This window comes from Penicilliopsis zonata (assembly GCF_001890105.1).
Source record: "Penicilliopsis zonata CBS 506.65 unplaced genomic scaffold ASPZOscaffold_4, whole genome shotgun sequence".
NCBI classification, from domain to species: Eukaryota; Fungi; Ascomycota; class Eurotiomycetes; order Eurotiales; family Aspergillaceae; genus Penicilliopsis; species Penicilliopsis zonata.
This window is the reverse complement of record NW_019208914.1, coordinates 1,460,567-1,487,520: the sequence shown is the minus strand read 5'-3', so window position 1 is coordinate 1,487,520 and position 26,954 is coordinate 1,460,567. Positions and strand designations below refer to the sequence as shown.

The window sequence follows — 26,954 nt, the reverse complement described above, 5'->3', positions numbered from 1 at the left end:
AGTCTGTCTCTACTGGCTCCACCAAAACAGTCTACAGTTTGGAGGTTCCTTACCCCGTCCGGACTATTGAGACTCGATTTAGGAAATGAGCTGATGTAGGGCGAAAACTCTCTTGGACTGACATTGTCATACAAGACCGGACTGTGTACTCCCAGTACAACTGTGAGGAGATACTCCGTACAAGCTGCGGAAGGAAGCTCTACTGGTAATTGGGTTATTCTCGTCGCATTCCAGACTGTCTCACTCGTACCAATCACGACGCGTTCCAGGCATCAAGGCCATCATCTTTATTGATTCCCCAAGGAGGCGAAAGATCAACAATTTTGTCTTTTTCTTCAAAAAGAGTTTCTCACATGTTCTTGACGTAGTTGGCATTTTGAATTTCTGAAGAATATCATACTTCGAGTAACTACAGAGTAGTAGGACTTGGTTTTACGGAGTATTCTTAGTTGGATAAAGATACTGGTAGTAATCTCCCCTGGTGGCACAGAGCCCAAATAAGGGGTAAGAAATATACTAGGAGACTTACAGGTAACTACATTGTTGATGTATAACTAAGGGTCCGTCTGCAATTCTTTCCAACTAATAAATAACACATTGCTCTGCCTATATAGGCTCTACCTATATCGCTTATAAACTTTAGATTCCTTAGCATGCCTAGCTGCTAATCCTTGAAAATCATTTGTATTAAGTAAATATTCATCATATTAGTGATGGTCTAATATCTCTCGTATCTAATATACAAGTTTAAGTATTCATACATGGCTATATAGTACATCCAAGGCCAATTGGGCCGTCAATCCAGGAGCAGCGGGTTTCGATGTAGAAGTAAGTATTCGAGCACGGATTCGAACCAGACTATGCATCCGGGTGATCCACAGGGTCCAGCATAGGTGTGTATAGGGAACAAAGAACACAGAGAAGCTTGCTACCATCATTTGAGTTTGAGTCTAATACGCTCTTGTTGAATTGGCGACTCGCCTGCGCGGTATGCGGTCACGGATCCTCCCAAAGCGCGGGTTAAGCGCATATCATCGAGCTTGAAGGGCGCTTTGTCGTATTCCAGGACAATGTCCCATAACACGCTGATTGGGAGTGACCGCATACGGACTGTGCCGAGGTCGTACTCTAGGAGTTCTCGGTCAGTCTGGTCTGCCTCAACAGGTTCAACTGAGGTCGAACCGAGTTTCTTTGACGCAAATTCTGCCAAGCTAGGTATCGTCTTGACGAGGTCGGTGCTTGAGCGTTCTGGAAACAAAATCCGAAGAAACTCGGCTGCTGTGACTGGATTTTGCGTGTTCATAGAGTTGATAAAGATGTTCAGGGTATCGAGCAGCTCGCTCTGCTTAGCCGCGTCCATTGCACGGAGCGCTCGTGGGATCAGTGCTTGGGTGTCCGGTTCAAAATAGACCATGGCGCACGGCATATCGAGCGGATAGAGCTCCCGAGGGTGGATCTTGAAGGGCTCGAATGGCCGGCGTTCCCAGTAGAGTATGGAGTCATCGAGACTGCCGGTGCTGAAAGTTGCGCGTCGATCATCTATTCTCGTGATAACTTGGACGCGTGAACGAGACTCGATTATTTCAAGCGCTGCTGCTGCTTCCTTCCTCTTCTCGCTCAATTGTTCATCTAGATGCTTCAATTCGGAGAGTTCCACGGCTGGATCTGCTACAGCCCTCGAGAAAGCCTTCTCCATGTCGTCAGCCTGCATGTACAGGTCAACAGCGTGTTGGATCTTATATGCACGGGTATTATCTTGATTCAAGCGAATAATCTGCCGCGCAACATCTTGTGATTCCTTTTCGTCAATATCTTTTTCTGCCTTCTTTCTGGCCTTTTTGGGCTGTGGTTCGAACCCCACTAAGGCTCTATCGTGCCAATCTTGCTTTGGACGTGGAACAAAAGGCTTCCCCGAGTTTCCGGGTTTCGGGCTTTGCGGTGCCATCAAGAGAGGTGGGGGGATTCGGTCAGCAGGTATGGTATCGTTCAATTCAGCGGCGCGCTCAGCGGCGCAGGCAGCACTTTTGACAAGCATGTCCCATTCTTTCGTCAGAAGGGGTAACGCTTCCGGATCAGACATCCCCACGATGAAGGCACGTTTGCTCACTGTTTCAGTCAGGAGCGCCGCTCGCTTGCGACCTGACACTGACTGGGGTACGACGCTCAAAGCCTCGCTCGTCGGCATGAGGGACAGTATGCGTACAGATCCATAAGTATGTAGTCCACTCTGACGCAAACATTGATCCATAACCGTTGACCACCATCTCGATGCGGTGAAGTGGTCATTGGCAGCCGAGGTAGGTGGATTAGCAAGAATAAGCAAGGTGTCGTTCTGCACCACCGTTCCGTCCGTTTTGCTCTTAGACTGCTCCTGTTCCGGGAATGACTGGGCCAGAATTTCTTGCCATTGTGACAGCCTATAAGGATCTTCGGATCTCAACACGTAACAAGGCTTGCTTTGAGTTAGTGGAGCCAGGAGCGGTCTGTAGCATTCGATGCGAGGTTCAACAAGGATATGGCGTCGAGGCTGGAGGAGCTCGTTGACCTTCGAAGACCAGAACCCAGACCCCGGCCAGAGGTCAAGTATATCGATGGGAGATTTGCAAGAGAGGAATGGAGACAGCCGGCGAAGAAGATCATCTAGTGCAGAGACGCTGGATTAGAATCAAGAGCTTCAACCTGTCAACAGCCAGCCGGACCCCATACAGACTTACTACAGAGTTCCGGGCTCACAATGTGCGCACTTTGCTTTTTGAAGCGTCTAGAGGATGCATCCATGCAATTGTAGATGGATTTAGTGACCGGATATTTAGGGGAAGTCGTCCATCTGCTGCGCATGTACCTCGGACGGCTCACCGACTGCAGGACGGAAACTACAGCTAGGCGCCGTCGAATGGACAGATCGGAAAGGATAGGTGCTCTGCATGTCTCATGGGCAATGCAGTAAGCTGATCGCATTGTTTTTCATTCTCCCAAAGCCTTGGGATCGTCTTTTCCCCAAGAACGCCGCAGCTCAATCCTGCCAGAGGCCGCCATTTGTTGTATCTTTTTTGCTATTTATTTCTGCCGGCAGATCTTGTTGGCGGAACGACATGAACTTCCCACCGCCCGGGATGCCGACTTGCACTTGGTGATCCTCGTGCCTGCAGTGCAGAAGAGCATGGTTGATCTACCGTGCGCTCTAGGGATTGAGAGTGTCTCGCTTTGATAGGATAGTGACCTCGTCTTCCTAGTTGGAGGCCTGCTCGGAGACATCAAGGTCTCCCTCGAACTCGGGCCGCCTGGATGCGGCTCCTTTCATCCCACCACGCTACCGGGCTGCAGCCAGGCTCCCGACGTCTACCACCCGCAGGCTTCTAATTCTCAACTCTATTTTACCCGACTCGTGCGATATCAATCCAGTCTTACTCGTCGTATAATTCTTTATATTGAATATTTAGGTGGCGTTGTCGTCACTTGTCACTCGTTTTGTGGTCTGCGAACATCTACCCCGCGATATGGCATCAGCGTTGCCCTCCGCCTCGTCGGCCACTACGTCGTCGGCACCTCTCAGCGTGGAAAAAATCAGCAAAAAGGCACAGGAATATGAATTCAATCGGTTGATACCTCTTCGTAATTGGCTCCGCTCCTCTGCGGCATTGTTTAAGGAGGTTCGGCTAGCCTGCAGCCTGCTCAAACCCCCGCATACACAAGCTAACGTTGTCTCTCTATCACAGGCTCAAATCTATGAACGAGAAGGAAACGATGAGCAGGCCTACCTCCTTTTTTTCCGCCAAGCGGAGCTTGTACTTGTCAAGCTCGCGACACACCCCGAAGCCAGGGACGGGGCAAACCGGAAGGCGTTGATGGAGGCGGAGGAGCTGGTCAAGACAAGTCTCGAGAAACTGGAGGTCCTCAAGCCTCGAATCAACAAGCGGTATGAGCGGTACACGAAGCTAGTGCGTGAGCGAGATTCACGGAGATCGTCACAACTGGCAAACCAGAGTTCGTTACCACGAGCACCGACACATGCCGATCCAGCTCTCGCCGGGGTTGCCAAACCCTTGGAGGCGGGAGAGAACAGAGACTTGGCCGTGCGGTTGGCAAAGACGGAGATCAGCAGACGTGCCACCGTCCGGAGGGCGATCCGTCAAGCAGGCATATCCGAGGAAGTGGAACGCAGCCGACGGACCGGTGGACTGTGGACTGATTGGGAGAACACGTCGGACAGTACTGGCTCTGGAGCTGGCGATGACCTGAGCAAGCGGATTCAGGAATTGCGCGTCAACCTTGATCAGGGCTCTCACCAGCACCCGACTGCCCGGCCATCTGCCGTTTCACCATCGTACAAATATCCGACGGTTCCCCAACAGAAGTCGGTGGACACTGTCCCGCTTCCACCCGTCAGCATTTCAGGCGGGTCAGTCCGTCTCGATCCGCCAAATCTGCCTCCTAAAGAACAGATTTTATCCAGGGATCAATTTGGCTTTGACGGGCTACCGCCACGACCAAGTAAATTTCTTGAAGCGCCTGCTCTCCCTGCGAAGATTGAGCAAAACGAAACATCTTCCCCCGCGGAATTGGATCCAGGGCATTTCACGTTCAAGCCGTCTGCGTATCTCGAGAATGGGACACCCTTGCGCACCGTCTTTCTCCCGCCGGATCTTCGAACACGGTTCCTTGCAATAGCTGCCCCAAATACGCGCAACAATCTAGAGACATGCGGCATCCTGTGCGGGACGCTAATTTCCAATGCGTTGTTCATCTCGAAATTGTTGATTCCCGAGCAAACAGCCACCTCCGATACCTGTGAGACAGTCAATGAATCGGCCATCTTTGACTACTGCGATTCCGAGGACTTGATGGTGCTCGGGTGGATCCACACCCATCCCACCCAGACTTGTTTTATGAGTTCTCGCGACCTACATACGCACTGTGGCTACCAGGTGATGCTGCCAGAAAGCATCGCCATCGTCTGTGCGCCCAGTAAGAGTCCAGACTGGGGTGTGTTCCGGCTCACCGATCCCCCTGGGCTGAAGAGCGTCCTGAATTGTACCCAGACGGGGCTCTTCCACCCACATACAGAGCCCAATATTTATACAGATGCTCTGCGACCGGGTCATGTTTTTGAGGCCCGTGGATTGGAGTTTGAAACAGTTGACCTTCGTCCGGGAAGCTAGAAGACGTGAGCGAACCTGACAATACCCTCTGCCTTTTTTTTCTTCTTCTTTTTTTTCCTGGTCTACGGGTTGCTTCTGGGCACTTCTTTGCGCTATGTGCACTGATCTGCTATCTATTTGCTGATTCTCCCTGTATAAAAACCCACTTCCAATATCTTTTATCGATGCATAAGCAATAGACCGATGAGTTAATGAGTTATGAAAAAAAATATTTCTTTCTACATCCTACTACCAATCTTTTCGTTCAATGTTTGAAACAATATATCTTGTATGTCCATGTACAGGTGTTACAGATCCATCTATGTACACGCCACGAAAAAGCAGATATCTAGAGTCCAGCCTAAACCCGGGCCCGCGATGGAGTGCGAGATCGAGTCCGAGACCGAGTTCGAGATCGCCGCTGAGCACCAGAACTGGAGCGACGGCCAGAGATCCTGCTGGGAGTAGGAGACCGTCGACCGACAGAGCCTCGACGCCTTCCGAGGCTTGTGCTCTGCGTGGCCCGCCGATCTGCTATTCTTCTCTATTTGAATACCATGTCAATCTCTGACTATTAACGCCCCCGCTAGTTATCAGTTCTCACCAGTGTATCGGCGTCGAGGTTTCGCACATCAGATCGATGGCTGTTATAGCCACCGCGTCGACCGATCTCAGAGACCTGACTGCGAGGTCGATTGGCGAAGTTGCCTGGGTTGAGGGAGGAACTATCCGAAACCATGACGAATCCTATATATATTGGTATATAGATGAATGAAATTGTAAGCGAGGTCGACAGTTTAAAATGGGACGCTTATAAGCACTTGGTAATGTAGGCTACACCCCGCCATCATCGATCATTATATAGGCTGCGGTGGCTCGTGGCTCGCGATCTTGTGGCTAGACGATGGATCATGTTTGCGTATTGGATGGCAAAGTGGAATATCGCTCCGACAATATGCATCGACTTCGTGGTCTTCGGGTCTCTTCCAGGGGTCCTTTTGTAAGAGCTGGCTTTCCTGGTGAGTGACATGCGCCACTCTGATATTAGACTTGTCTGGAGATACTAGTTTATGTGGTGGTCAGTGGAAGAAGGGTGTCTGCCTCATAATACAATAAAAAGTACTTGATCTCTGTCAAAGCCGTGTAGAACTCGACATATGAAGCTGTGATATATAGAGTACTCCATAGCTTATCTGTATAAATTATATGATTAGAGTCGGAAAATGCGTGGCGAAGATCACTCCTCTAGCAGCAGAGCATTTCGATCGTGCGAAAACACCTCATGACTGTGGATGATAGATGCAGGGAAATACTTCATAACCCAAATGGCTGTCGGGTCTCGACCCTGACCCTGGGAATCTGCAAGCGATAAGCCAGTGACGTTGAGTGGATTCACGACTTTCCCGCCAACTTGTTTGAAAGTCCACATCTTTCAGCCCACCTCCGATCAGACGTTTTCTGAACAAACCACCCTCGTTTCCCTTGCCATTGGCCGCCGAATGAGCTGATTGCTTTTTCCACCGGGGGTTTATCTTGAACATCACCGTGTCTGCTGCCAGCAAGAAGCCCCGTCGCCCGTATGTCGTCGTCCACCGCGCACGAAGCCTCCGTCGACCACCCAACCTCCTCCGTTGCCAGCTCGAGATCGGGATCCCAAACGCCGCATGCCTCGAATAAACCGTCGCCGCAGCCCTACCATCAATCTACCGCCTCGTATCTCTCCTACCCGGTCAGCCACGTCGTCTCGGGGCTCTACCGTCGCCTGACGGACCCCAACGTCGGGAAAGACAATAATAATAGCACCAAGAAAAATGGCGCCAGCAAAGCGTCAAAGACCACCCCTTCCTCCATGACCTCCTCCTTCTCTTCGGCTGGAGGTATCTACACCCCGCATCGCACCGCGTCGCCGTTCCAGCCCCCGCCTCTCACCCCGCTGACCCTCCTCACCTCCGCGACGGGCCTCCCCTCCCAGAGCCTGCAGCAACAGCTGCTGACGCGCGCTCTCGCCGAGGAGATCCGCCTACTGGTGCCCGCGCGCCTGCAGCTCGTCGACACCTGGCGCCTGGCGTACAGCCTCGACCGTGACGGCGCCTCCCTGGCCACCCTGTACGAAAACTGCAAGGAGATCTCCCACCGGAGCCCGCGGGCGGGCTACGTGTTGGTCGTGCGCGACTCGCTTTCCTCCGCCGCCGTCTTCGGCGCATACATGACCGACCCCCCACACCCATCTCCTCACTACTTCGGCACGGGTGAGTGTTTTCTGTGGCGCGCCAGCGTCCTCGCCCCCCCGACCGCCCTGGGGCTCGCGCCCGGGCCCCAGGCAGAGGAATTGCTCGAGTTGGCCGGCCTGCCGCTTCCCCCATCCGCAGACACGACGAATGCAGGTCGCTCGACAACGCTGCGCATGGAAAAGGCCCCCAGGAGGGATACCGAGAATGGCCTTCCCGACCTGTTGACAACATCCCTGCGCTCAGACGCCGGTGCAGTCTCCCCCAGTGGAACAAGTACCCCGGAACGCATCCGCTTCAAGGCCTTCCCGTACAGCGGAGTCAACGATTACATGATCTTCTGCGAGACGGGGTTTCTCAGTCTAGGCGCCGGGTGAGCTTTTCTTCCACCCAGCATCCCTCCCTCCCCGCTGAAAAAAGTACTATATTACATACTAACTACTACTAGTGACGGCCATTACGGCCTCTGGCTGGACTCCAGCTTCGAAAAGGGTGTCAGTGCCTCCTGCGAGACATTCGGCAACGAGCCCCTCTCTGACGAAGGCACGAAATTCGACGTCCTAGGCGTGGAGGTCTGGTATGTAGGTGCTTGATTGGCCCCGGGGGGGAGACCACCTGTCATATAAGCCATGTCTATATCCCTTCCATTCTATAACGCCAAATCGGTAAGATAAGATGGGCCCCCTATACGGATGGAGTTACGCTGCTCTACAACGACTTTTTGCGTATTTTAAATACCCTGTTCTTGAAATATAATCTCAGTTTTTATTCATTATCCTTCTGTCCTTCTGCCTATTCTACCTAAATACGCAAACAGTGTTCAATACGACCGAGAAGTAGAAATATTGCATATCTGTTGGACCATAGTCTCTGCTGATATATCAATTTCATTTTGGGAGTTCCGAGTCGATGGTCGACCACCTAGCATCCATCCACGATTAAATAGTTGGAAAAAAGCAGGGAGAAAGGCATCAAAACCATAAGCAGTATCATAAGGGACATGGGTTATATGTACACTGACGGGGAGAAGAAAAAAGAGTTAAAAATCATGTCATTAGTAAAAGAGGAGAACCAAGAGAAATTTAGATATTAATAAGGAGAATTGACGATATCATTCCGTCCAAGGCGATTGCTGAATCTGCTGCTCATACGGCTCGGAGTGACCGGCCCGGCGATGCTCTCGCGCGTGGGTTTCAAGAAGGTCTTCTTTGCCACCATGTTGACCTCGTTGGGCAAGGCCACGATGACGTTCTTGTCGGACCCGAAGCGGAAATTATCCGCCATGACGTTCTCGGCGTACCGCTTGATCGAGTAGGGATCTTTGCGGCCAGCCAGTATCTTCTTCAGGCTCCAGGTCACGATGAAAGGCCCGGTAGCAGTGACAATAGAGGTTTCCTCGCTTTCAACACCCGTATTGAAACGGGCCGGCGTGAATGCCAGAGGTTGTTTTGTTTCGTGTTGGAATTGGGCAACATGGGCAGGCGTGAGACCCAGACGACGGGGCTGAGGCTTCGAGTCCTTGGCAAAGGACTTTTCAAATCCAAGTTTGCCTTCATTCTTGCCGTCCTTCTGCAGTGAATCAATTAGAAGGAGATACGTGCGGCAAGTGGCTAGGACCCAGCGTCCGTCGGCCGACACATCAAGACCGATGATCGCTTCTCCCAGAGCTGGGATGTGCGTCTTGGCGTTGATTCCAAGACGATCAAACATGCGGATGTCACCCTTGTTGGACGCAACGGCCAGATAACCCTTTTCGGTGGTGGCAACGGCAGAGAAATCGTTCTTGCTGGCGTATTGCTTCAAATCCGCATCGACCAGTTTATTTCCTGCAAGACGAGGATCGATCCGGTACAGCGCATTGTTCGAAATACCTACAAATGTCTGGGCAGCGGTCATCTGAGAGAATTTCTAGAGAAGGGTTAGTGCCAGCAGCCAAAGATGCGATAGGTCAGACTTACGGTTTCCGGAGCAAAGGTGTTGACAGAAATGTCGTCATGAACCTTCCACTCATCCACAATCTTTCCGTACTCCAAGTCCATGCGGTACAGAGAGTTCGGTGCCTCGGAATCTTGAAGAATCATATTTGAGTCTTCAGCGTGAAGCATCACCTTCTTGGGACTAAACAGTTTGCCGCCGGGAGTTTCAACCTTGGAAATGTTCGTCGAGAATTCGAGGTTGTTGTTGGGCGTATGACGGAATACTCCGATCTTAGAGCCTCGCACCACGAAGGACCGGTCATGCTTATAACCGACAGCCAGCTGCGAGTTCACATTGCCATCCTCATCACGGGTCGCAACATCGTCTTCCTCTTCATCAGTATCATAGTGTTCGCTGCGCTGGCCATCGTCCTGATCTTCCTCCTCTTCCTCCTCCTCTTCTTCCTCTTCCGCACGCTCTTCAGCCTCCTGGTCCTCCATGGTAAGGTCCTGGAAGGCATCCAAAACGTATTCTTTCTCTTGCTCCTTGACCTTGCCCCACTTCATCTCGTTCAGCTGCTCCCAGAGAGCTTGCATCAAGCCTTCCTGGAATCTCTCCACCATGGCCTGATCCTTGAACCGCAGTAGCCAGGAGTACGCTGATCCGTCTTCAGTGTAGTGATTGAAGATGAAGGAGAGGTATTCAAAGTTGAAGACAGGGTTGATGTCGGCCACAACAGCTTGCCCCAACCAATCCTGATCTTCCCCACTGATTTGGAGCCAGTACTGCCAGGTCCCAATTTCAGAGACAGTTGCAGTGACACTGGGGTCCTTCATCATGAATGTTCCACTTGAGAAGTCAAACATATGTAATTCTGCGTTTTCTTTGGCCAGAATCTCCCTTGCCTCTGGCTGCACAGCGGCCGGAGGAGCAGCCGTTGGCTCCTCGGCAGGCTTGATATGGCCCTTCGACCGCGCATACTCGACGTCCTTGGCCATAGCTGCAGTTGACTCCTCTGCAGAGGCCCGAGAACCGGCACGTGACTTGGTAATCGGCGAAGACAGGGGGCTCGCACTGGGGATCGGCTTCTCCTCCTCGAAGGAGAACTCCTGTAGCTCTTGCTCTGTCGCCTTTTGGGCGCTCCTTCGGTATTTCCTTTCAAACTGGCACTGGAGAGCTGCCAGCTCAAAGGTGGCGACTTTGTCTCCGGGTACCGAAGGATCGCAGACGAATTCAAACAGATCACCAGGATCACCACTCAAATCGCGCCAGGCAAGAACCTTTGCGCCGTTGTCCCGGATTTCTGAGCGAAAGTGCAAGGCGTGATCGAGCAAAAAGACCTTCTCGTCCTTGTCACCTAGACCGTCACTGGCGCCTGGATCATCCTCGTCATCAGCAAGCTCCTCTTCGCCTTCCTCAAAAGCACGCTGGATGACCAGCTGATACTGAAAATCTTGCCCGGTTCTCCTGATGGACGCCGCCGCGTCTTTGAAGATAAGCTCGGAGTAGCCCTTGGGGGAAAGCGGGCGAACCAAGTAGAGCTGGCCCTGGGGGATTTCGATGATGGATTCTTTAGACGTATCGCCAAAAAGAAACTTGCTCACTGTGTTTCAAATAACAAACGTCAGTAAAAAGAAGGATATCCCTATTAACTAGATATCAAGAAAATAGGGCACTTGTGGCGCGATAACTCGCTTGGAAGAGTGGGTGGCGGGGTTGGAGATAGCAGTAGTGAAGCTTACCGTTGCGGAGCATAAACATGTTTGCGAGAGGACCGGCTGCTGAGCAACAGCTAGCGGGGTTCTTTCAGGTAGTAGTTATGTAGCAATGAAGGAAAGAAAAACGGTGTCTTGGGTTGTAGATCAGGGGGAAAGAAGCATTGCCGAGAAGCCAATGTGGATGATGGGACGTATTGCTTCGGCACTGAGAGATGAGGAAGGAGTCAAAGTTCTTTTCCCCCCTCTGCTGTCCCAAATCGTTTTTCTTGTGTTGTTTTCCCAGCAACGGCTGCCTTCCGTCATCGACCCTGTGTGGCAAATGCCTGTGCTGTGGCGTCTACACAGCCACATTGACCTTAGTAATACATTCACATGTATCTGATGCCTCAGGCAGCATTACTGTCTACACGCAACTAAACCGCTCTATAATAATTTACTTGAGGTCTCTTTAATGATTGGTATTATTCTTCTAAAAGAAGGAAACAAGATTGTTTTGTTTGTTCATTCCTATATAGGATAAAAAGAACTGTATTGGCAGTATTGACAATGTACATAGTGGTGAGTCTTTATGTGGTATTTGTACTCTAAGCCTCTTGAGACTCGTTGGTATCGGCACTGGGATCATCATTTGTGATGTCCTGGGAAACTTCAGCATCTTCCTCCTCCTGTTCTTCCTGGTCATCGTATTCTTCCCCGTCGTCTCCATCGGCGCCCTGCCCTTTCAGAACGCCACCTTTCCTCTGGGGAATGACCTTCATGAAAGCTTCTCCCCAGTCTCCAAGTTCCATCCACCGTAGCATAATCTCGACGACATGGTTGGTAGCGAGAACTGCTCGATGCGACATCTGGATATACTCTCCAATTGGGAGCTTGGCAGTCTTGATGCCGAGCTCGACCGCACGTTTGTAGCAGATGCCTTTATGCCGGTTCTTATCCACCAATCCGCCAATAATGTATGTACTGTAGGGCTTCAGCTCCATCAATGTATGCTCACTTTCACTGCTGAGATAGACGACCTCTCCATCCTCGGGTCTGGCATCCGTCTTGTCAGCGAGAGCTCCGACCATCTGACCACCTTCGGGACCTGCCATCCACTCCTTGGCAAGCTCACTCGCATGGACAAAGTCCTCTTGCATGAAGTGAACACCCCTCCATTTTTCATGCACTTTCCGTAGCAGGTTATCGAATCTCTCCTTGAGCTTTTTGTCGAAGTTAGAGATCACCAGGTGGGATCTATACGGCGCTTTAATATTATCGGAATACGACCGCGTCAGCTGGGATCCTAGAGAGATGCGTTCCTTTTCCAGCATCAGGTCATCAAAGCCGCAGTCGATAACCATGGTGATCGGCAGGAGCACCGAACGCTGGCGCTGCATTGCTTTCTCCTTGTCCTTTCGCAACGTTATCTCGGTGGCTCCAGCAGCATCTCTTTCCGCCCGTTGCCGTTGCCTCTTTGCGTGAAGCTTTTCCCTGCGCTTGACTTTGCGATCTTCGCGACCGGCTTCCCAGTTTTCCCGTCGTCGTAACTTCTTCAATTGGCTCTTTGATAGCTTCGGTTCCGTCTCGTCGCCTTCTTCTGCACCGGGCCCCTCATCCGACTTGCCATTGGCATCTTCCGTAGCGTCCGGGGCAGCTGATGGTCGGGCTGTGTCGTCCTCCGCACCTTGGTCGTTCGTAGCCAGAGCCCCCGACATGACAGGCTCTCCGTCTAACTGGCCTCCGCTGTGATCCAGCTTAGCCAGCTTCCTGGGTCTTCCCTCCTCTTCCTCCATGATTTTACAAGCGCAGAGCGGGGTGGTTGTGTCTTGTCGTTATAAATTCCTCATCATCAAAAAAATAGTCAAAAGAGTGGTCGGGCGTCGCAGTGCAAGAGGAATCGGCTCCAGCCAATGAAATGCTTTCCAGCCCACATTACCAACGACCAGTACATCACGTGATCTACACCCGCCAACTTCGGTTGCATCTCCAGTTGTCGAGGCAGCGAGCTGCGACTTTCTTCCCCCAGACTTCCTCTCACCCACCCTCCGTCACAATGCCTCAGGATATGCCCCCAGCGGGGGGCTACGCTCCTGTCCAGTACAAGGTAGGTGCTTGATCCGGCAGGATTGAGCTCCCCACGCTCCCACAATTGCCCGACCCGATGGGCTGACCGGCCTCTTTCCACAGCGTAACATCCCTGCGCGCGGCTTCAGACCGTCCATCTACCTTATCGGCATGCACCTTGTCATGGCCTACGGATACTACAAGCTCTTCTACGGTATCCGCGAGAAAAAGTATGCTTCAATTGGATTTGCCCTTGCCCTTTTTATGGCCTGCAATCGACCTCTGCCGTCTCCAACCCGCGGATTGAACGCAGAAGAAAAGAAGACACGGTTGAGATGGATAGAATACGGTGACTAACGATCTTGCTTCGTACCAGTGAACTTGTCCGCGAGAAGGTGTGGGCCCGCCTGCACTTAACCCCCCTCCTCCAGGCCGAGGAGGATCGCGACCAGGTCCGCAGATACTACGCCGACAAGGCTCGTGAGAAGGAGCTCCTTGGAACGGAAACCAAGGTCTACAACTCGGACCGGTATGTGTACCGCCCCTTGCAACATGGCTAAGTTCTACAAAACATTCGACTCTAACTATGTCCTTTTTTGTTTTAGCTTCATCCGCCCTACCTTCGGCTACGCCCCTGCCAACGTCACCAAATAAACGAGACGATATCCACGGTCTCGGGGTATGTGTGAAGAATACCCTTTCGCAGCCAGATCGGTCTGATCAGTATACCGCAACAATTGAATCTGGAGAAAGAGGGGGGCGGGAAAGGCGAATTTTTATCGAATTGAAGATATTGGACGATGTATCAGCTGAACGAAGTTTTTTTTTTCTCCTCATGGGTTTTTAAGGGGCAAAACTGCGTTTTGAGCTTGTCAAGAGAATCGTGTAGATATACTAGCTTTGCAAGTCATATTTCTTTTTTTCCTTCTTAGTTTCAAGTGTGCTATGGTAGAGGGTATTTTGGTAATGTTCTGGTTAACGTATTATTCTATCAAACTTGCTTCGGCCCCGTCGGAAATATCAGACGAAAGGGCTAAGTATATGTGGAAAAGAAGGAAAAGACAAGTAGAAGAAGAAAAGGAACACAAGTAGGAGGTTGCCTGCCAAGATAGAGAAGAGGCCCGTTCAAGTCATGATATGATACAGTGCGACGCGATGCAGAAGAAAAGACAGTCGATAAAGAGAAGAGACGACCAAGTGAATCGAACAGAAGTGTTATTCCTTTTTTCCTTTGCATTGTATTGCTTCCCCCCCACCCTTTTGTTGACTCATCCAAACATATCCGCCAGTCCGCCCAGGTCAGGCCCATCGTTGATGTCAACTCTGGTGGGTTGCGCCTCCATATCGCGACTCATGTATCTCTTCTGCAACACGCTGCGGGCCTTGCGCCGCTCTTCACGCGTACTGAAGATTTTGCCCTGCTCCGCGACGCTTACGCCGCAAAGGCTTTCCAGAAGTTCCAGAACTAGGGCACGCTGCTGCCGCGCAGAAGAAGAGCGGACTAGCGAAGCCTCGGTGGTGGCGACATGTTCTTCAGTCAAACCAGGAAGACTGAGAATCACAGCCCGTGGGGTCGGGCTGCTGGAGCCATAGAGAACCCAGATGGAAGCGATTAACTGGGCAAGGTCCTTTTGCATATCGACGAAGTAAGGCTCGTTGACCGATGTGATGCACGCCTTGAGAACTTCGGAGCAGATAAACTCGCGGATCGTAATGACGGTGGGAGTGTTGTTAGGGGGCGCGAAATCCTGCAAAATCGAACGGATTACACGGGTGATGATGCTGCAGCATCGAGTATCACGCATGCGCAGGGCGTGGGTGCAGAAGAGCATCACTGGCTCGAAAATTTCTGGCGAGGAGAGGACAAAATACCGAATTGAATCAGACTGTGCAGGGGCACCCTGGCCGCTGGCACCGCTGGCATCGACTTCATCCGGGTCTGTAGACAAGACAGAGTCAGTGCAGGCACAGACATAAAACAGTAGAAAATTGATTCGTCCAAAGAAACTCACCCCCTCGCTGTGGATCCAAAAGGCTCGCTACCATAATGACCGCGGAATAGGTCAATTGTCGGAGAATACTTTCCGATTTCATTTCATCTGCCAGGTCATCATCGGCAGCTCCGGCTTTGCGCTGTTCAATGATCTCCCACTCAGACGTTACCTTCTTATCGATTTGAGTGAACAAGGTCGAGAGCATGGGCGGTAAAAAAATGCTTCGGAAGCGAACAGGACAGTCGTCGATCAGACAGCGCGATATGTTGAGTAGAACAGAAAACTGATGGGATGACAGATGAGTCGCATCGTTGAAGAGAGCCTCGGACAATGGCCCTGGGAGTTCTGCAAACCCATAGAAATTCTCACGTAGCCTGCTCATACTAAATAGCATCGAGTAGCATGATTCACGAACTGCTCTGATCTTGCCTCGGACTGAGGAAGCGAAGCCCTCAAGGGTGAACCGAGACGATGTGATCTTCGCGTAGAACTCGTCTCGGCTACCTGTCGATATGCCGGCTTGCCAGAATCTATCGGTCAAAATCCGCTCAACGACGGCCTGCATATCTTGGGGAAGACCGCTCCAATTAGCAGGATTGTGGAATGCATGAGCATGGCTATATGATAGATTCGTCGTTAGTGGGACAATTTCTATACTCTTGGAAAACAAATCTCGTACCTCACGAGTTGCAAAAGGGTTGGCAAGATGATGGGGATCACGTTATGCCACATATCACAGGCGAGCTGGTATGCGCTATCGGTTTTCTTTAATTTTTCCGTCGAAACCGCCAACAGCGTTTTCGTGCCTCGTAGAGGCAAGAGCTAAGTGAAATCGCAGTTAACATATGAAGATGAAAGTGAGCAGTTTTGCGATGACTTACTTGAAATTTCCGTGTCATTTCTTCCTGAATGAGCCTGCCTTCATGGTCCAAGGCAACTTCTGTCCAGTCCACCACCTTCTGCGCCTCTTTGTCTCGCATATATCCACCGACACTTTGCAAACCCAGAAGGCTGCAAAATCCGTCAAATGACGAACTCACGCGTTTAAACTCCTCGTCTTGCCAAGCCTGCTTGATCGGCTGCAGAAAACTTGTCAACAGAACTTTGCGTTGATAAGAATCGACGTTGTGGGCACGTTGCCTAGGTTTGTTAGGATATAGTTGGGCATAGAGCACCAGAGCTATAGGACATACATGATAATGAGAAGGACAGATGTCAACTCCATTTGTAACTTGTCATCGACACGGTTGGCCAGACTGATTTCGTTGATCTTTGGTTCAAGAAGATCGTAAAAGGACTTTGGATTCGAATTAGTAACGGTGCCGAACCCTAACATAGAGAGTGTCCTCACAGCAAAATAGTCTGCGTAACGCATTGCAAGTCGACGTAATTCATGACTTGTTAGACCATGCAACTCTTTAATAGCTTCGGAGTATGCAGGGTAGGTCGGCTCATCCGGCACTCGGGAAACAAGGATATGCTCCAAGACTTTCAGCGCAAAACTAGGTGTCTTGTCAAGGGCTTTAGATGATATGTCGACGATGAGCTTAATCACTCTTTGCTTCATTACAGGATCCTTGACACAATCAGCATAAAATGATCTTAGAACCCTTGGGAATCAAGGTGCAAACCTCGAAATTTCGCGACATCAGTCTATACGCCCAGGTTTCCAAGACTTGTTCCAACTCTCCTCGCTGTTGCTCCTGTTCGTGGATGAGATTTTGTACAGCAACTGAAAAAACACGGGAGAGAGGCACATACATCTTGCTGTGGCGTCTTACCATGTGACGCCACCCATCTTCCATAACCCTTCAATACCGCATCCACGACAGTGAATTGACTATCAGCGCGCATGAGGGGAACAGATGTCTTCGAGAATTTTTCCACTAGAGAGAAGCCCAATTAGCATAGACACATATAGACGCTGTCTTTTCACATACAGCAGAAAGGTTCGGCCCCATTATAAAGGTTGTCCAGGTTGCCATCCACTTCCGAGAGAATATGAGGGATCGCTTCATGGGGTCGCTTCTGGACGATCGTTTCAATAATGGAGGAACAATATCGCCGAAAATTTCCGACAAAAGCATGACGCTCAGGAATGGTATCGATATCTTCGTCCAAGAACAGGACTGTGGGGTCATCTGAGCCCTCTGGGAGAGACTCCCAGCGAACTAGCCGGCGGCTGCAAACCCCCAAAAGCGAGGGAACCAAACTGGTCACCAGTTCCGTATTGCCGATTTTCTCTGAGGTTAGAAGTTTGGACCAGACATGCAGAACGGGGATGGCAACAGAGAGACTCTGGTGTTGGATAATATTGAGCATTAAGTGGAAAAAGGAGGCCAAGTTCATGCCGTGAGCGCTTTGAAGGGCAAACCCCTTTTCTTCGAGGAACCCTGCAATATAGGACATAACCTACGACGAGGCACCCTGGTAAGCATGGATGGAATTTTGGTTAGCTGGGATAACCTCCTACCTCAGAGAGTTTTTTGGAGATGGTGTAACGGGTATCGACTGCATCCTCGGGACCGACAACCGACCATTCATACAGCTTTTGAAGAACATTGAGGTATTCCGTCTCGTACATTAGATGCACTAGGGGCTGGAACTCTTCGATATCAATGTTGGATCTGCTGTATAGAGTATTGAGTGCTTCGACAGCGGCCTAGATGGAGCATTAGTGCCATAATTCACTCACAGTACTGCAAGAATGCTTTTGGATTCCCTTCATACCAGGAGTACCTGTTCGTTTTGACAGGTCAAAGCGGTGAAGATGCTTGGGACACACTGCGAGGTGATAATCGCCTTTGGGATAGACCATGGGAGGACTGATTTCAAGGTTGCTAGGGCCTTAAGTGCGGCATCGCTGGCCTCCTTGGAGTTGGGAAGATTCTGGACGCAGGTGCGCAGAAACTCGCAAATCCGAGTCAGCCATCCCTCCGGGCCACATCGAAGCTCGACATGTTGATCTCGATCCGGATAGAACTCCTTGAAGATGGATAGTGGCGTGATAATCTCGACCATCGCCCTGTTCAGATCCGAACCTCTCAGCGACGAGACGGTGTCTTCTCGCAAGAAGATATCGTCAGACAGCGACTCCAGGACAGCGAGCACGAAGTTCTTGTGAATGAGACTGGCGTTCCACAGCTTCATGAGCGACTCATCCATGTTGATCCAATCGAGGCCCCATGTCCGCTTCGCGATCTCAGCCCAGAGCTGGGGGATCTTGTTGCGGATGAACGGCGGGTCCTCGGGTTGCAGGGACTCTGCCACCTCTCGGACCATCTCCTGCAGCGGAATCAGAGACTCCGTGGAAGTGAACGACCTGTTCCGCAACACATGGTCCAGCAGCGTTAAGCCAAAGTAGCGGACCATGGGCGGATACTCCCTCCGCGAGACCAGTAGAAACCCATTCCGCGCCGCCGCCTTGCTTTGCTTCTGAGATTCGATGAATGCGAAGATATCCTGGCGGACCTCGTTTGACGCTGATGGGCTATGGGTTAATTCCAGGGCCTGGACTAGCTGGGCTATGCCGCTCTCTGATAGCTCTTCTGCCGCCATTGTTGTTTGACCTGGGCCTGGGCCTTCTCTTATTGATCTGGAATCCTGTGGCTTAAATCGCAGGCAACTGCATGATCTTGTCGAATCCGTTCCCCGTTATCCCCCCTCTTTTTTGTTTAAAAATAATTTTTTTCTCCTACCTAGATTCCCTCCCCTTGTGTTCTGTTCAAATTCTCCGCTCTAACGGGCGTTGGGCCAGAACAAAAAGCCTCACGTACCACCACCACCTCAGCCTGACCAGAGGATCTTGTCTGACGGCGGGGAAGAGTCGTCGTTCAGCGTCGAAGATCCCTGCGGGCAAGCCAACGGTGGTCTTCTTATCTTTTCCGTCCTTCCCGCTCTGACACACTGCGTGCGCTCTGCTTTGTTTTCTCCTTCTTTCCCTTTGTCTGTGTACGGGACACACACTGTTTAGAGCGGCGGGTGATTTCCTAGGTCACGGGAACGCGATATCCTTTTTCGCGCTGAGATTTTTCCCACGCGCTTCCCTCCCCGCCCCAATAATAACCACCACTCGACGGCCTCAACCTCACCGCTCCCCGCGGCCGCGTTTTTGTCTTACCTTCTTGCCTTGAGCTGAGCTGTTGATCTCGCCTCGGAGATCCAGTTGGCCTGTACTACTTTGTGGGTGCTTGAAAGAACTCTGAGTGGCTCATGCCTATGAAATCTACGTCTTATCTCTGCTCTGAATACGTACCTAGCTAACGCAGATTCTGTCTCGGACGACTATCTACGCTTGATAAACGTCGAGTCATTTTCGGAAATCCGATATGCTTTTCAAGTATCGATCCAGTAAAATGCGACGTCTTAAAACAGCATACATGTAGCTATTGAAAAAAAGCAAGGGCTTCAACTGAAGACCACGGAACAAGCGCTAGAAACGAAACAAAGAGGAGACCCAGATGATAGTAGAGTGGTAAATATAGAAGTCAAAGGGGAGGGGGACACTGCTGGCGACATCCTCACATCACAGTACAGGCAGCCCGCTGGCACTGTTCGAGATACGTCACTTCTTCGGCACTGCCATGGGTGTACTCGCCTGGCTTGCGCTTCACCCCCTGAATCTTAATATCCTGCTCTCCCTCCGCATGCCACCACCGCAGGCGCTGCAGTCTGGCTGATTGAATGACTTCGTAATCGATAGTCCATTTGCCCCCGCTGACTGCGATCACGGTATCGGCCGACGGGAAATGGAATTCTGGCAGGTAAATCTCGGTGGGTGCATGTTCCGCCGTGGCCGCTTTGGCGACCAGAGCCATGGTAAATGTGCAGTTGCGCAATTCAAACAGGAATTGGGTCACTTTGCCGTTGGTGTAGACGGGGCTGGGCCGGATGTAGGCCTCTGCGGCTCGGTAGCCCTGGTTCTCCAAGTCTGTCATCTGGGAGCAGGCAGACGAGATGGATGGCGAGGTCAGCGCTCGCTTCAGATTCTGAGGACCAACCTGCATGTCGCTAGCGTTGTTCTGACTATCCGAGTACCCCGGCGAATGAGGGTCCGAATGGTTTCGTATCTCGGCTCTATTTCCCAGATGCGTTCCACTAGGGAGCTCTGGATCGTCGAGCGAGAAGATAGAGAGGTCTTCTCCATTCCATTGATCACCCCATTCGTGTGAATTCTGAGCCCAAAATCAGCCATTGTTACCGTTGCACTTCGAAATAGTCTCGGACAAGCATACCTGTGTCATGTACAGCCAGAGGGTAAACCCATTGCCAGTGCTTCCTTCCAAAGCAAAATGGTTGGCATCCATGGCGCTAGTTTGGCTGGTATAGTCGCCTGTTTTATATGCATAATCTTCATCCATGTCGAACGGAATACCAATCTCGGTAAAAATGAGCGGATGGTTGCCCATGTATTTAAGACTTTCATCTCTGAGGAACTTGAGTTGATCCCGTAAACAATTCCTGATCGCTGTCTCGCCGAGCTTCACCGCAAATGCTGGGGTAAGGTATTTGCCACGGAGGACTCCGATCACATCGACATTATAGAATCGATTCCTGGTCGGGTCAGCCCGTAATCACAGATTGTTAGAACGCAACGGCTTACTCACCAGTGTTTTGTGAGAAGTGTCAGACCATCATAGAAGTGCACCGCGTGGACCATGTTCGAATCGTCATCGACTGTTCCTTTCAAATCTGGCGGCACCTCCATCACCGGGGGTTGGCAGAACATGATAGACTCCGGCCAAACGCCCCGAATCGCATCTCTATAAGTTCGATAATGATTGATAAAGTAGGTGTTGGTAAACTTCTCGTAATCGAGCTTCTCCCCTGTCTGCGGGTTCTTGGAGAAGTAGTCCTTTTGTAGAAGTTGGTCGGTGGCAGGGTCCCAGACGCCGTGTTGAGCCCAAAGACACTGACCAAGTTTCCAGTCAGGATCTCGCTTCCAGCCATATCTGCTGTCGTCGAAATCAGCGGGCAGCCATGCAGACTCGCCCTCAGGGTCAACGAGCTCTCTTCCGGTCTGATGAGGACCAAAACTACCAAAAGACCAAGTCGTTACTTCACAAGCTCGCCCGGACCCACTGAGCATAGCCTGAAAAGCGGTCGGAGAGGTCCCCAGTTGAAGCTGTTGTTCAGGAGGAATCACAGAGATATCTTTAACCCCAATTAGGCCTCGGTGTGGCTCGTTCAGAGTCTCCCAGCCGATGACCACCTCATGCTCCAGATCGCCTGCATCGTGGATCTTCTGAGCAAGGTATTTTACGGCTGCAATATAGTGACTCTGCAGATAGTCTTGGATGTTGACACCATCAATGATTGCTTTTGGTGCGAAGTCCCGCCCTGCCCAGAAGAGAGTAAAGATCGTTTGGCAGACAAGGCGGGTATAGTTGGTAGCCCAAATCATCTTCGGAAACTGGGTAGGGTCATCCCAAGTATTTTGGACCAACGCAGCCTCTGTCTTTTTGAAAGCAAGTGGATTGAAGCCTGCTGCATACAGTGTCCACATCGGGGCACCTGAACCACCGGAGAACCTCGACCACTGTATACGATCAGTAACCTATCTCCCCTTGACAATCGAATCTGCATGACATACAACATCCTGATGTGGATCCATGAAGACATAGAACCCATATTGCTTCGCCACTCGCAGAATCTCTATCGTGAATGCAATCCACTCCTCGTCGTATACGCCAGGGCCAGCATGTTCAATTGCTTCCCAGGTGAACAGATACCGGATCGTATTATAGCCCCATTTGCGAAGTCTTGCAAAATGTTTATGCGCATCCTCTAAGGGAAATGGACGGCCGACAAAAGACACACTATCCCCATCAAAAAAACCATCGGAGATGTGGGTTGGCACGTTCGGGGCTCGCGGATACTTTGCATCTCCAGCAACATTGATCCCCCGAAAGGTGATCTCTCGGTTCTGGGGGTCCCGGAAGATTTGGCCATCGATGCGAAGGCGTGGAACGGTCATTGTGAGTTGTCAATACGTGTGGCTTCTGCTCCAAGGGTGACTCGACGTCAGGAACGTGACCGTCGATCGGGGCTGGCGGTAAATTCAACAGAAATAAGACAAACTATTCCAAAGCTCGACCAGTTAGATTATGTACTTCTTGAGGATAGATTGAGAGGGCATATACTGTCGATGCTTCGGTACTCGGTACCTACCTTATTCACTGGTCAGGTCTTAGGAGTCTCCTTGGCCCAAGTATGAATAGATAATATCGCCAGTTAATGATGACACAGGGTCATCAAAAACCCAGAGACAAAAGACAATAGCTCAAAGTAGCCAAAGCAGGATCCACGCCTGGAACAGCAAGCTGTGCTCAGCCACAGGAGATGAAGAGGTGGTGAGAGTCCTGGAAGACGGTGACGACCATAGTCGATAGATACGCAATACGAGATAAGCCGATACGAGCGCTCTGACGTACCAGCCCGCCTGCCTCTTTACTCCACATACCGCACGATTCTCGAGCAAAAGTCTTATCATCCCCCGCTCGTCAAGCACAGCAGGGAACAGCTGCCATTGCTTAGAGGATGGCTAGTAAGGCAGCATTGAAAGCTGTCAGAACAGCTCTTGATGCGAAAGAGTTTGAGGTTGCAGCTGAGAAAGCGAAGGCGCTAGTTAAACAAGAGCCAAAGAATTACCATGCGTGAGTGGGAGCTGGTCCTTACACATCTTCAATACAAATAGCGAAACTGACATCTCTTTTCTGGACTAGCAATGTTTTCCTTGGTCTTGCGCTCGACAAGCTGAACCGAATTGAGGAATCAGAGAAGGCATACCTGGCTGCAACGCGATTAAATGAGAACGACAGGACAGCGTGGCAGGGTCTCGTTAAAGTATACGAGAGACAGGGAGGCCAGAAGCTGGAGGACTACCGCACTGCTGTGCTAAGATTGGCCCACATCTTCGCCGAAGCGTATGATTGAGTCTATCTTTTCTAATTTTGCGGGTGGATGGATTGCTGACTTGCCCACAGCGAAGACAAGCATCGTTGCCAAGACTTGGTCGACAAGTTCGTCAGCTACTCCAGGAAGAATGGGTCACGGACTCAACTGAAACGAGCTCTCGAGCTTCACTTGCCAGACAGCCCCTTTTACTCGTTCCTCGAGGGCCGCGTGCCGCATCCCTCGCACACGTACCTCCGTCTCATCGAACTCACCGAATCTGAGGAGAAAGAATTCATCAATAGGGAGATCGGAGAGCGACGGACTCGTTTGGGTGCAAGGATAGATCAAGTGACTGTTGAGGTCAAACGAGAAGCCTTTAAGCGAAGCGAACTTGAACGACTATATCGCGGGATAATTGACTGGTCGCACGACGACGACACACGCCGGAAGTATGAAGAGAAACTGCTGGAACGATCCTTCAACTTGCTGTCTCTTCTCCCCTTGGAGGAAAAAGCAGGGAAAAGAGACGAGGTGTTACAGGCGGCTCGCGACATGGTTATTATCAAACACCCGTTTGAACTCGCCTGGAAGATCGTCCTTGAGTGGCAAGATGTTGAAAGTTTTTCGCAATGGGACCTTGGACTTCTGGAAAACTACATTGAGTTTTTCCCCGAAGATGGGCTTTCAAAAGTGCTCAAAGGTTTCCTAGCTAGCAACATCTCTCCTTTTCCAAAGGAACCACCTGCCGATGACGAAGATTGTGAAGAGGCTAACGGCGACAATGGGGAATTGGCTGTTCAGGATCAGCTCATTATGATGACTGAAGGCCTCGAGTTTGCTCAAAGTTCGATCATTGCTCATCGGATCATGGGCGAGTTTTACCTCTCCCTTGACGAATTCGAAAGTGTTGTGGATGTGGCTCGCAAGGGACTTCGCAATGTGGAAAATGTGGTGAAGGCAACAGGGCTTGATCTGGTGAATACAACAGATATGATTAACATTGTTCTTGCAAACGCCTTGGTCACTTATCAATCACCCCGACACCATCCAGAAGCCAAGTTAATCTTCGAGGCGATTCTCAAACGAAAGCCAACATCTACAGAGTGCTTGCTTGGCATCGGATTGATCTTAAAGGTTGATGAAGACTATGCGGAGGCTGTGGATTTCCTTCAGCGAGCATCGGAACGGGATCCCTCCAACATCAAGATCCAAGCTGAATGGGCATGGTGCAAAGCCCTTAACGGTGATCTCGATACAGCACTTGGATCCTTGCAACATGTGCTTTCTGAGGCATCCGAGATGCAGCCCGAAAACCGAGACTTCAAAGCCGAAATTCACTATCGAATTGGTTACTGCCAATGGGAAATAGATCCGTCTCCTTCCGCGCGAAAGGATCGCAACGGTGCATACGCGAGCTTCCTCGCCTCAATACAAATGAACATGAATTTTGCGCCGGCGTACTCAAGCCTAGGCTTTTATTACGCAGATTACAAGAAGGACAAGACACGCGCACGAAGGTGTTTCCACAAAGCATTCGAACTGTCATCATCCGAGATCGAAGCGGGTGAACGTCTTGCGAGGGCTTTTGCGGATCAAAAGGAATGGGACTTGGTAGAAGCAGTTGCACAGCGTGCGGTTGACTCTGGAAAGACAAAGCCTGCCCCTGGATCGAAGAGAAAAGGCTATAGCTGGCCGCATGCAGCTCTTGGTACGGTGCAGATCAACAAGCAGCAATACACTAAGAGTATTGTTTCATTCCAAGCCGCATTGAGGATTTCACCTGATGATTACCATTGCTGGGTTGGCCTAGGCGAGAGCTACCATCACTCAGGGCGGTACATTGCTTCCATGAAAGCCTTTGAGCATGCTCAAGTACTCGAAGAAAATATTCCAGGTAGAGACAAGGAGCAGGTCTGGTTCGCTCGGTACATGCTTGCCAACGTGAAGAGGGAACTCGGTGAATACGATGACGCTATTGCCAGATATGAGGAAGTACTTCAATTGCGACCCAAGGAAACCGGCGTTGCGATTGCACTGCTCCAGACCCTCACAGAGAGCGCATGGAGAAGTCTAGAACTCGGTCTCTTCAATGATGCCGCCGAGTTGGGGCGCAAGGCCGTTGAGACGGCTACCACTCTCGCTCAAGAGAAAACCAGCATGTTCAATCTCTGGAAGGCAGTTGGCGATGCCTGTGCAGTCTTTTCTTACGTCAAGATGAAGGCTGAAAAGTTGCCGGTTTCCATGGTCTGCGAGCTGCTTTCGATCGAGCTCGATACTGCCGCATTCGACATCATTGTGGATGTTGATGAAGTGGGAAAAAGCACACTGTCATCATTGAAGCCCGACGCCGACGAGGCGGGGACGTACACCCAGTCGAATGCCTGCATCTATGCTGCAATTCTTGCCTACAAACGAGCCATTCACGTGTCCCTGCCGGACATCCATGCACAGGCCGTTGCTTGGTACAATCTTGGATGGGCTGAATATCGAGCATTCAAGTGCCTACAATTTGATGTGGGCAAAAAGGGCAAAAAGCAGCTACGTCGGTTCTTGAAGGCTGCCATGAGATGTTTCAAACGGGCGATCGAATTGGAGTCTGGAAATTCGGAGTTCTGGAATGCTTTGGGCGTTGTGACCACAGCCTTGAGCCCAAAGGTGGCCCAACACTCCTTTGTGAGAAGTCTCTACCTAAATGAGAAGAGTGCTCAAGTTTGGGGAAACCTTGGGGCGCTGTATATCCTGCATAACGACATCCAGCTCGCCAATGAGGCCTTCACGCGTGCCCAGTCGACTGACCCCGACTACGCTCCAGCCTGGATCGGCCAGGGCCTTCTCGCTCTACTTGTTGGTGATGTGAAAGAAGCGCGGGGGCTGTTTGAGCATGCCTTTGATATCTCGAATTCATCGGCGGCTCTGCCAAAGCGCCAGTTCACGCTCAGCTTGTTCGATCACCTTCTCACGGACACATCTATTTCGAATGAAATCTCACAGCTGATCCAACCGCTCTTTGCACTCCTTCAGCTTCGATGCCAGGATCCCTTTGACCTGCCCTTTGTGCATCTGTCTGCTCTTATCGCCGAGCGAGTCGGGGAGATCTCAGATGCGGAATCCAGTCTGCAAGCCGTTTGCTCTGGTGTCGAAGCGGAGTACGAAATTGCCGAGTCCGCATCCTCTTTGGTGAGGTACGCACAGGCGAATGCCGATCTGGCTCGCATCCATCTCGCACAGGGCGAATGGAGTGACGCTGCCGAGCGGGCGGAGACTGCCATCACATTGTCCGGCGAGGAAGATGCGGACAAATTCGATGCCGAAACGAATGGCAAGCTGCGTCTGTCTGCACACCTTACAGCCGGTCTGGCGTACTATTATCTGAAATCGATGGACCGGGCGATCGACATGTTCCGCGATGCTCTCCAAGAGGCTGACCACACGCCTGACGTAGTGTGTCTCCTTGCGCAGGTTCTGTGGGCCAAGGGAGGCGAGGAGGAGAAGGATGTGGCGCGGCAGCAGCTCTTTGACTGCGTGGAAAAGCACCCCGACCATATCGGTGCGGTGACACTACTGGGAGCAATTGCGCTGCTGGACGCCGACGAGGACGCGATCGAGGCCGTGGAGTCCGATCTCCAGAGCATGCAGACTCGCGACGATGTTGAAATCCACGACCGATCCAAGCTGTCCAAACTCCTAGCCGCCATCTCGACCTTGGGCTTTGCGACCGACCGCACCGTCCCAGAGGAGGCGCGACAGCTCGGCGAAGCCACCCGGGCCGTCATGATCTCTCCCGGGCAGCCGCAGGGTTGGGTGCAAGTGGCGGCCGCGTCACAGGAGGTGTATCCGGCAGAGATGGCGGTCAAACGAGCGCTGAAGAGTGTTCCACCACATGGCGCCCTGGATGCCGATGATCTCAGCCAGGCCTTTTCTCATACAGGCAAGGCCAGTGATGCCCTGCGGGCGATCATGGTCGCACCATGGAGAAGAGATGGCTGGGAGGAGTTGAGCCATGCAGTATCGGGGGTCTAG

General features: G+C 51.3%; 9 protein-coding genes across 9 annotated transcripts; 4 read left to right on the top strand and 5 right to left on the bottom strand.

Moving 5' to 3' along the window:
• Positions 1 to 934: 934 nt before the first annotated feature.
• On the bottom strand, positions 935 to 2,838 carry ASPZODRAFT_62735 (hypothetical protein; the record flags this gene model as incomplete). Its single annotated transcript, XM_022729100.1, has 2 exons — positions 935 to 2,640; positions 2,715 to 2,838. 2 exons carry the CDS (start codon positions 2,836 to 2,838, stop codon positions 935 to 937), a joined length of 1,830 nt encoding a protein of 609 aa, XP_022583152.1.
• Positions 2,839 to 3,497: 659 nt separating this feature from the next.
• On the top strand, positions 3,498 to 5,159 carry ASPZODRAFT_61901 (hypothetical protein; the record flags this gene model as incomplete). Its single annotated transcript, XM_022729025.1, has 2 exons — positions 3,498 to 3,650; positions 3,717 to 5,159. The coding sequence occupies 2 exons, from the start codon at positions 3,498 to 3,500 to the stop codon at positions 5,157 to 5,159; spliced, it is 1,596 nt and encodes a 531-aa protein (XP_022583151.1).
• Positions 5,160 to 6,468: 1,309 nt separating this feature from the next.
• ASPZODRAFT_130738 (hypothetical protein) lies at positions 6,469 to 8,225 on the top strand. The gene is made up of 3 exons (XM_022722580.1): positions 6,469 to 6,497; positions 6,550 to 7,739; positions 7,815 to 8,225. Exons 2-3 carry the CDS (start codon positions 6,718 to 6,720, stop codon positions 7,957 to 7,959), a joined length of 1,167 nt encoding a protein of 388 aa, XP_022583150.1. The 5' UTR covers positions 6,469 to 6,497; positions 6,550 to 6,717; the 3' UTR covers positions 7,960 to 8,225.
• A 230-nt stretch (positions 8,226 to 8,455) lies between these two features.
• On the bottom strand, positions 8,456 to 11,044 carry ASPZODRAFT_14766 (hypothetical protein; the record flags this gene model as incomplete). Its single annotated transcript, XM_022725281.1, has 3 exons — positions 8,456 to 9,274; positions 9,325 to 10,886; positions 11,026 to 11,044. The coding sequence occupies 3 exons, from the start codon at positions 11,042 to 11,044 to the stop codon at positions 8,456 to 8,458; spliced, it is 2,400 nt and encodes a 799-aa protein (XP_022583149.1).
• A 445-nt stretch (positions 11,045 to 11,489) lies between these two features.
• ASPZODRAFT_130735 (hypothetical protein) lies at positions 11,490 to 12,863 on the bottom strand. Its single transcript, XM_022722579.1, has one exon. The coding sequence runs from the start codon at positions 12,771 to 12,773 to the stop codon at positions 11,586 to 11,588; it is 1,188 nt and encodes a 395-aa protein (XP_022583148.1). The 5' UTR covers positions 12,774 to 12,863; the 3' UTR covers positions 11,490 to 11,585.
• A 170-nt stretch (positions 12,864 to 13,033) lies between these two features.
• Positions 13,034 to 13,935, top strand: ASPZODRAFT_24246 (hypothetical protein; the record flags this gene model as incomplete). Its single annotated transcript, XM_022727959.1, has 4 exons — positions 13,034 to 13,084; positions 13,168 to 13,274; positions 13,421 to 13,573; positions 13,650 to 13,935. The coding sequence occupies 4 exons, from the start codon at positions 13,034 to 13,036 to the stop codon at positions 13,696 to 13,698; spliced, it is 360 nt and encodes a 119-aa protein (XP_022583147.1). The 3' UTR covers positions 13,699 to 13,935.
• Positions 13,936 to 14,312: 377 nt separating this feature from the next.
• ASPZODRAFT_150826 (hypothetical protein) lies at positions 14,313 to 18,596 on the bottom strand (the record flags this gene model as incomplete). The annotated part of the gene is made up of 11 exons (XM_022725675.1): positions 14,313 to 14,983; positions 15,057 to 15,655; positions 15,718 to 15,860; positions 15,920 to 16,178; positions 16,232 to 16,335; positions 16,390 to 16,614; positions 16,670 to 16,741; positions 16,800 to 16,924; positions 16,979 to 17,450; positions 17,512 to 17,700; positions 17,769 to 18,596. The coding sequence occupies 11 exons, from the start codon at positions 18,594 to 18,596 to the stop codon at positions 14,313 to 14,315; spliced, it is 3,687 nt and encodes a 1,228-aa protein (XP_022583146.1).
• A 653-nt stretch (positions 18,597 to 19,249) lies between these two features.
• On the bottom strand, positions 19,250 to 22,210 carry ASPZODRAFT_1646406 (hypothetical protein). The gene is made up of 5 exons (XM_022726680.1): positions 22,205 to 22,210; positions 21,631 to 22,117; positions 20,645 to 21,576; positions 20,273 to 20,591; positions 19,250 to 20,212 (listed from the first exon to the last, which is right to left on the bottom strand). The coding sequence occupies exons 2-5, from the start codon at positions 22,012 to 22,014 to the stop codon at positions 19,559 to 19,561; spliced, it is 2,289 nt and encodes a 762-aa protein (XP_022583145.1). The 5' UTR covers positions 22,015 to 22,117; positions 22,205 to 22,210; the 3' UTR covers positions 19,250 to 19,558.
• A 367-nt stretch (positions 22,211 to 22,577) lies between these two features.
• On the top strand, positions 22,578 to 26,954 carry ASPZODRAFT_61521 (hypothetical protein; the record flags this gene model as incomplete). The annotated part of the gene is made up of 3 exons (XM_022728991.1): positions 22,578 to 22,693; positions 22,763 to 22,963; positions 23,024 to 26,954. The coding sequence occupies 3 exons, from the start codon at positions 22,578 to 22,580 to the stop codon at positions 26,952 to 26,954; spliced, it is 4,248 nt and encodes a 1,415-aa protein (XP_022583144.1).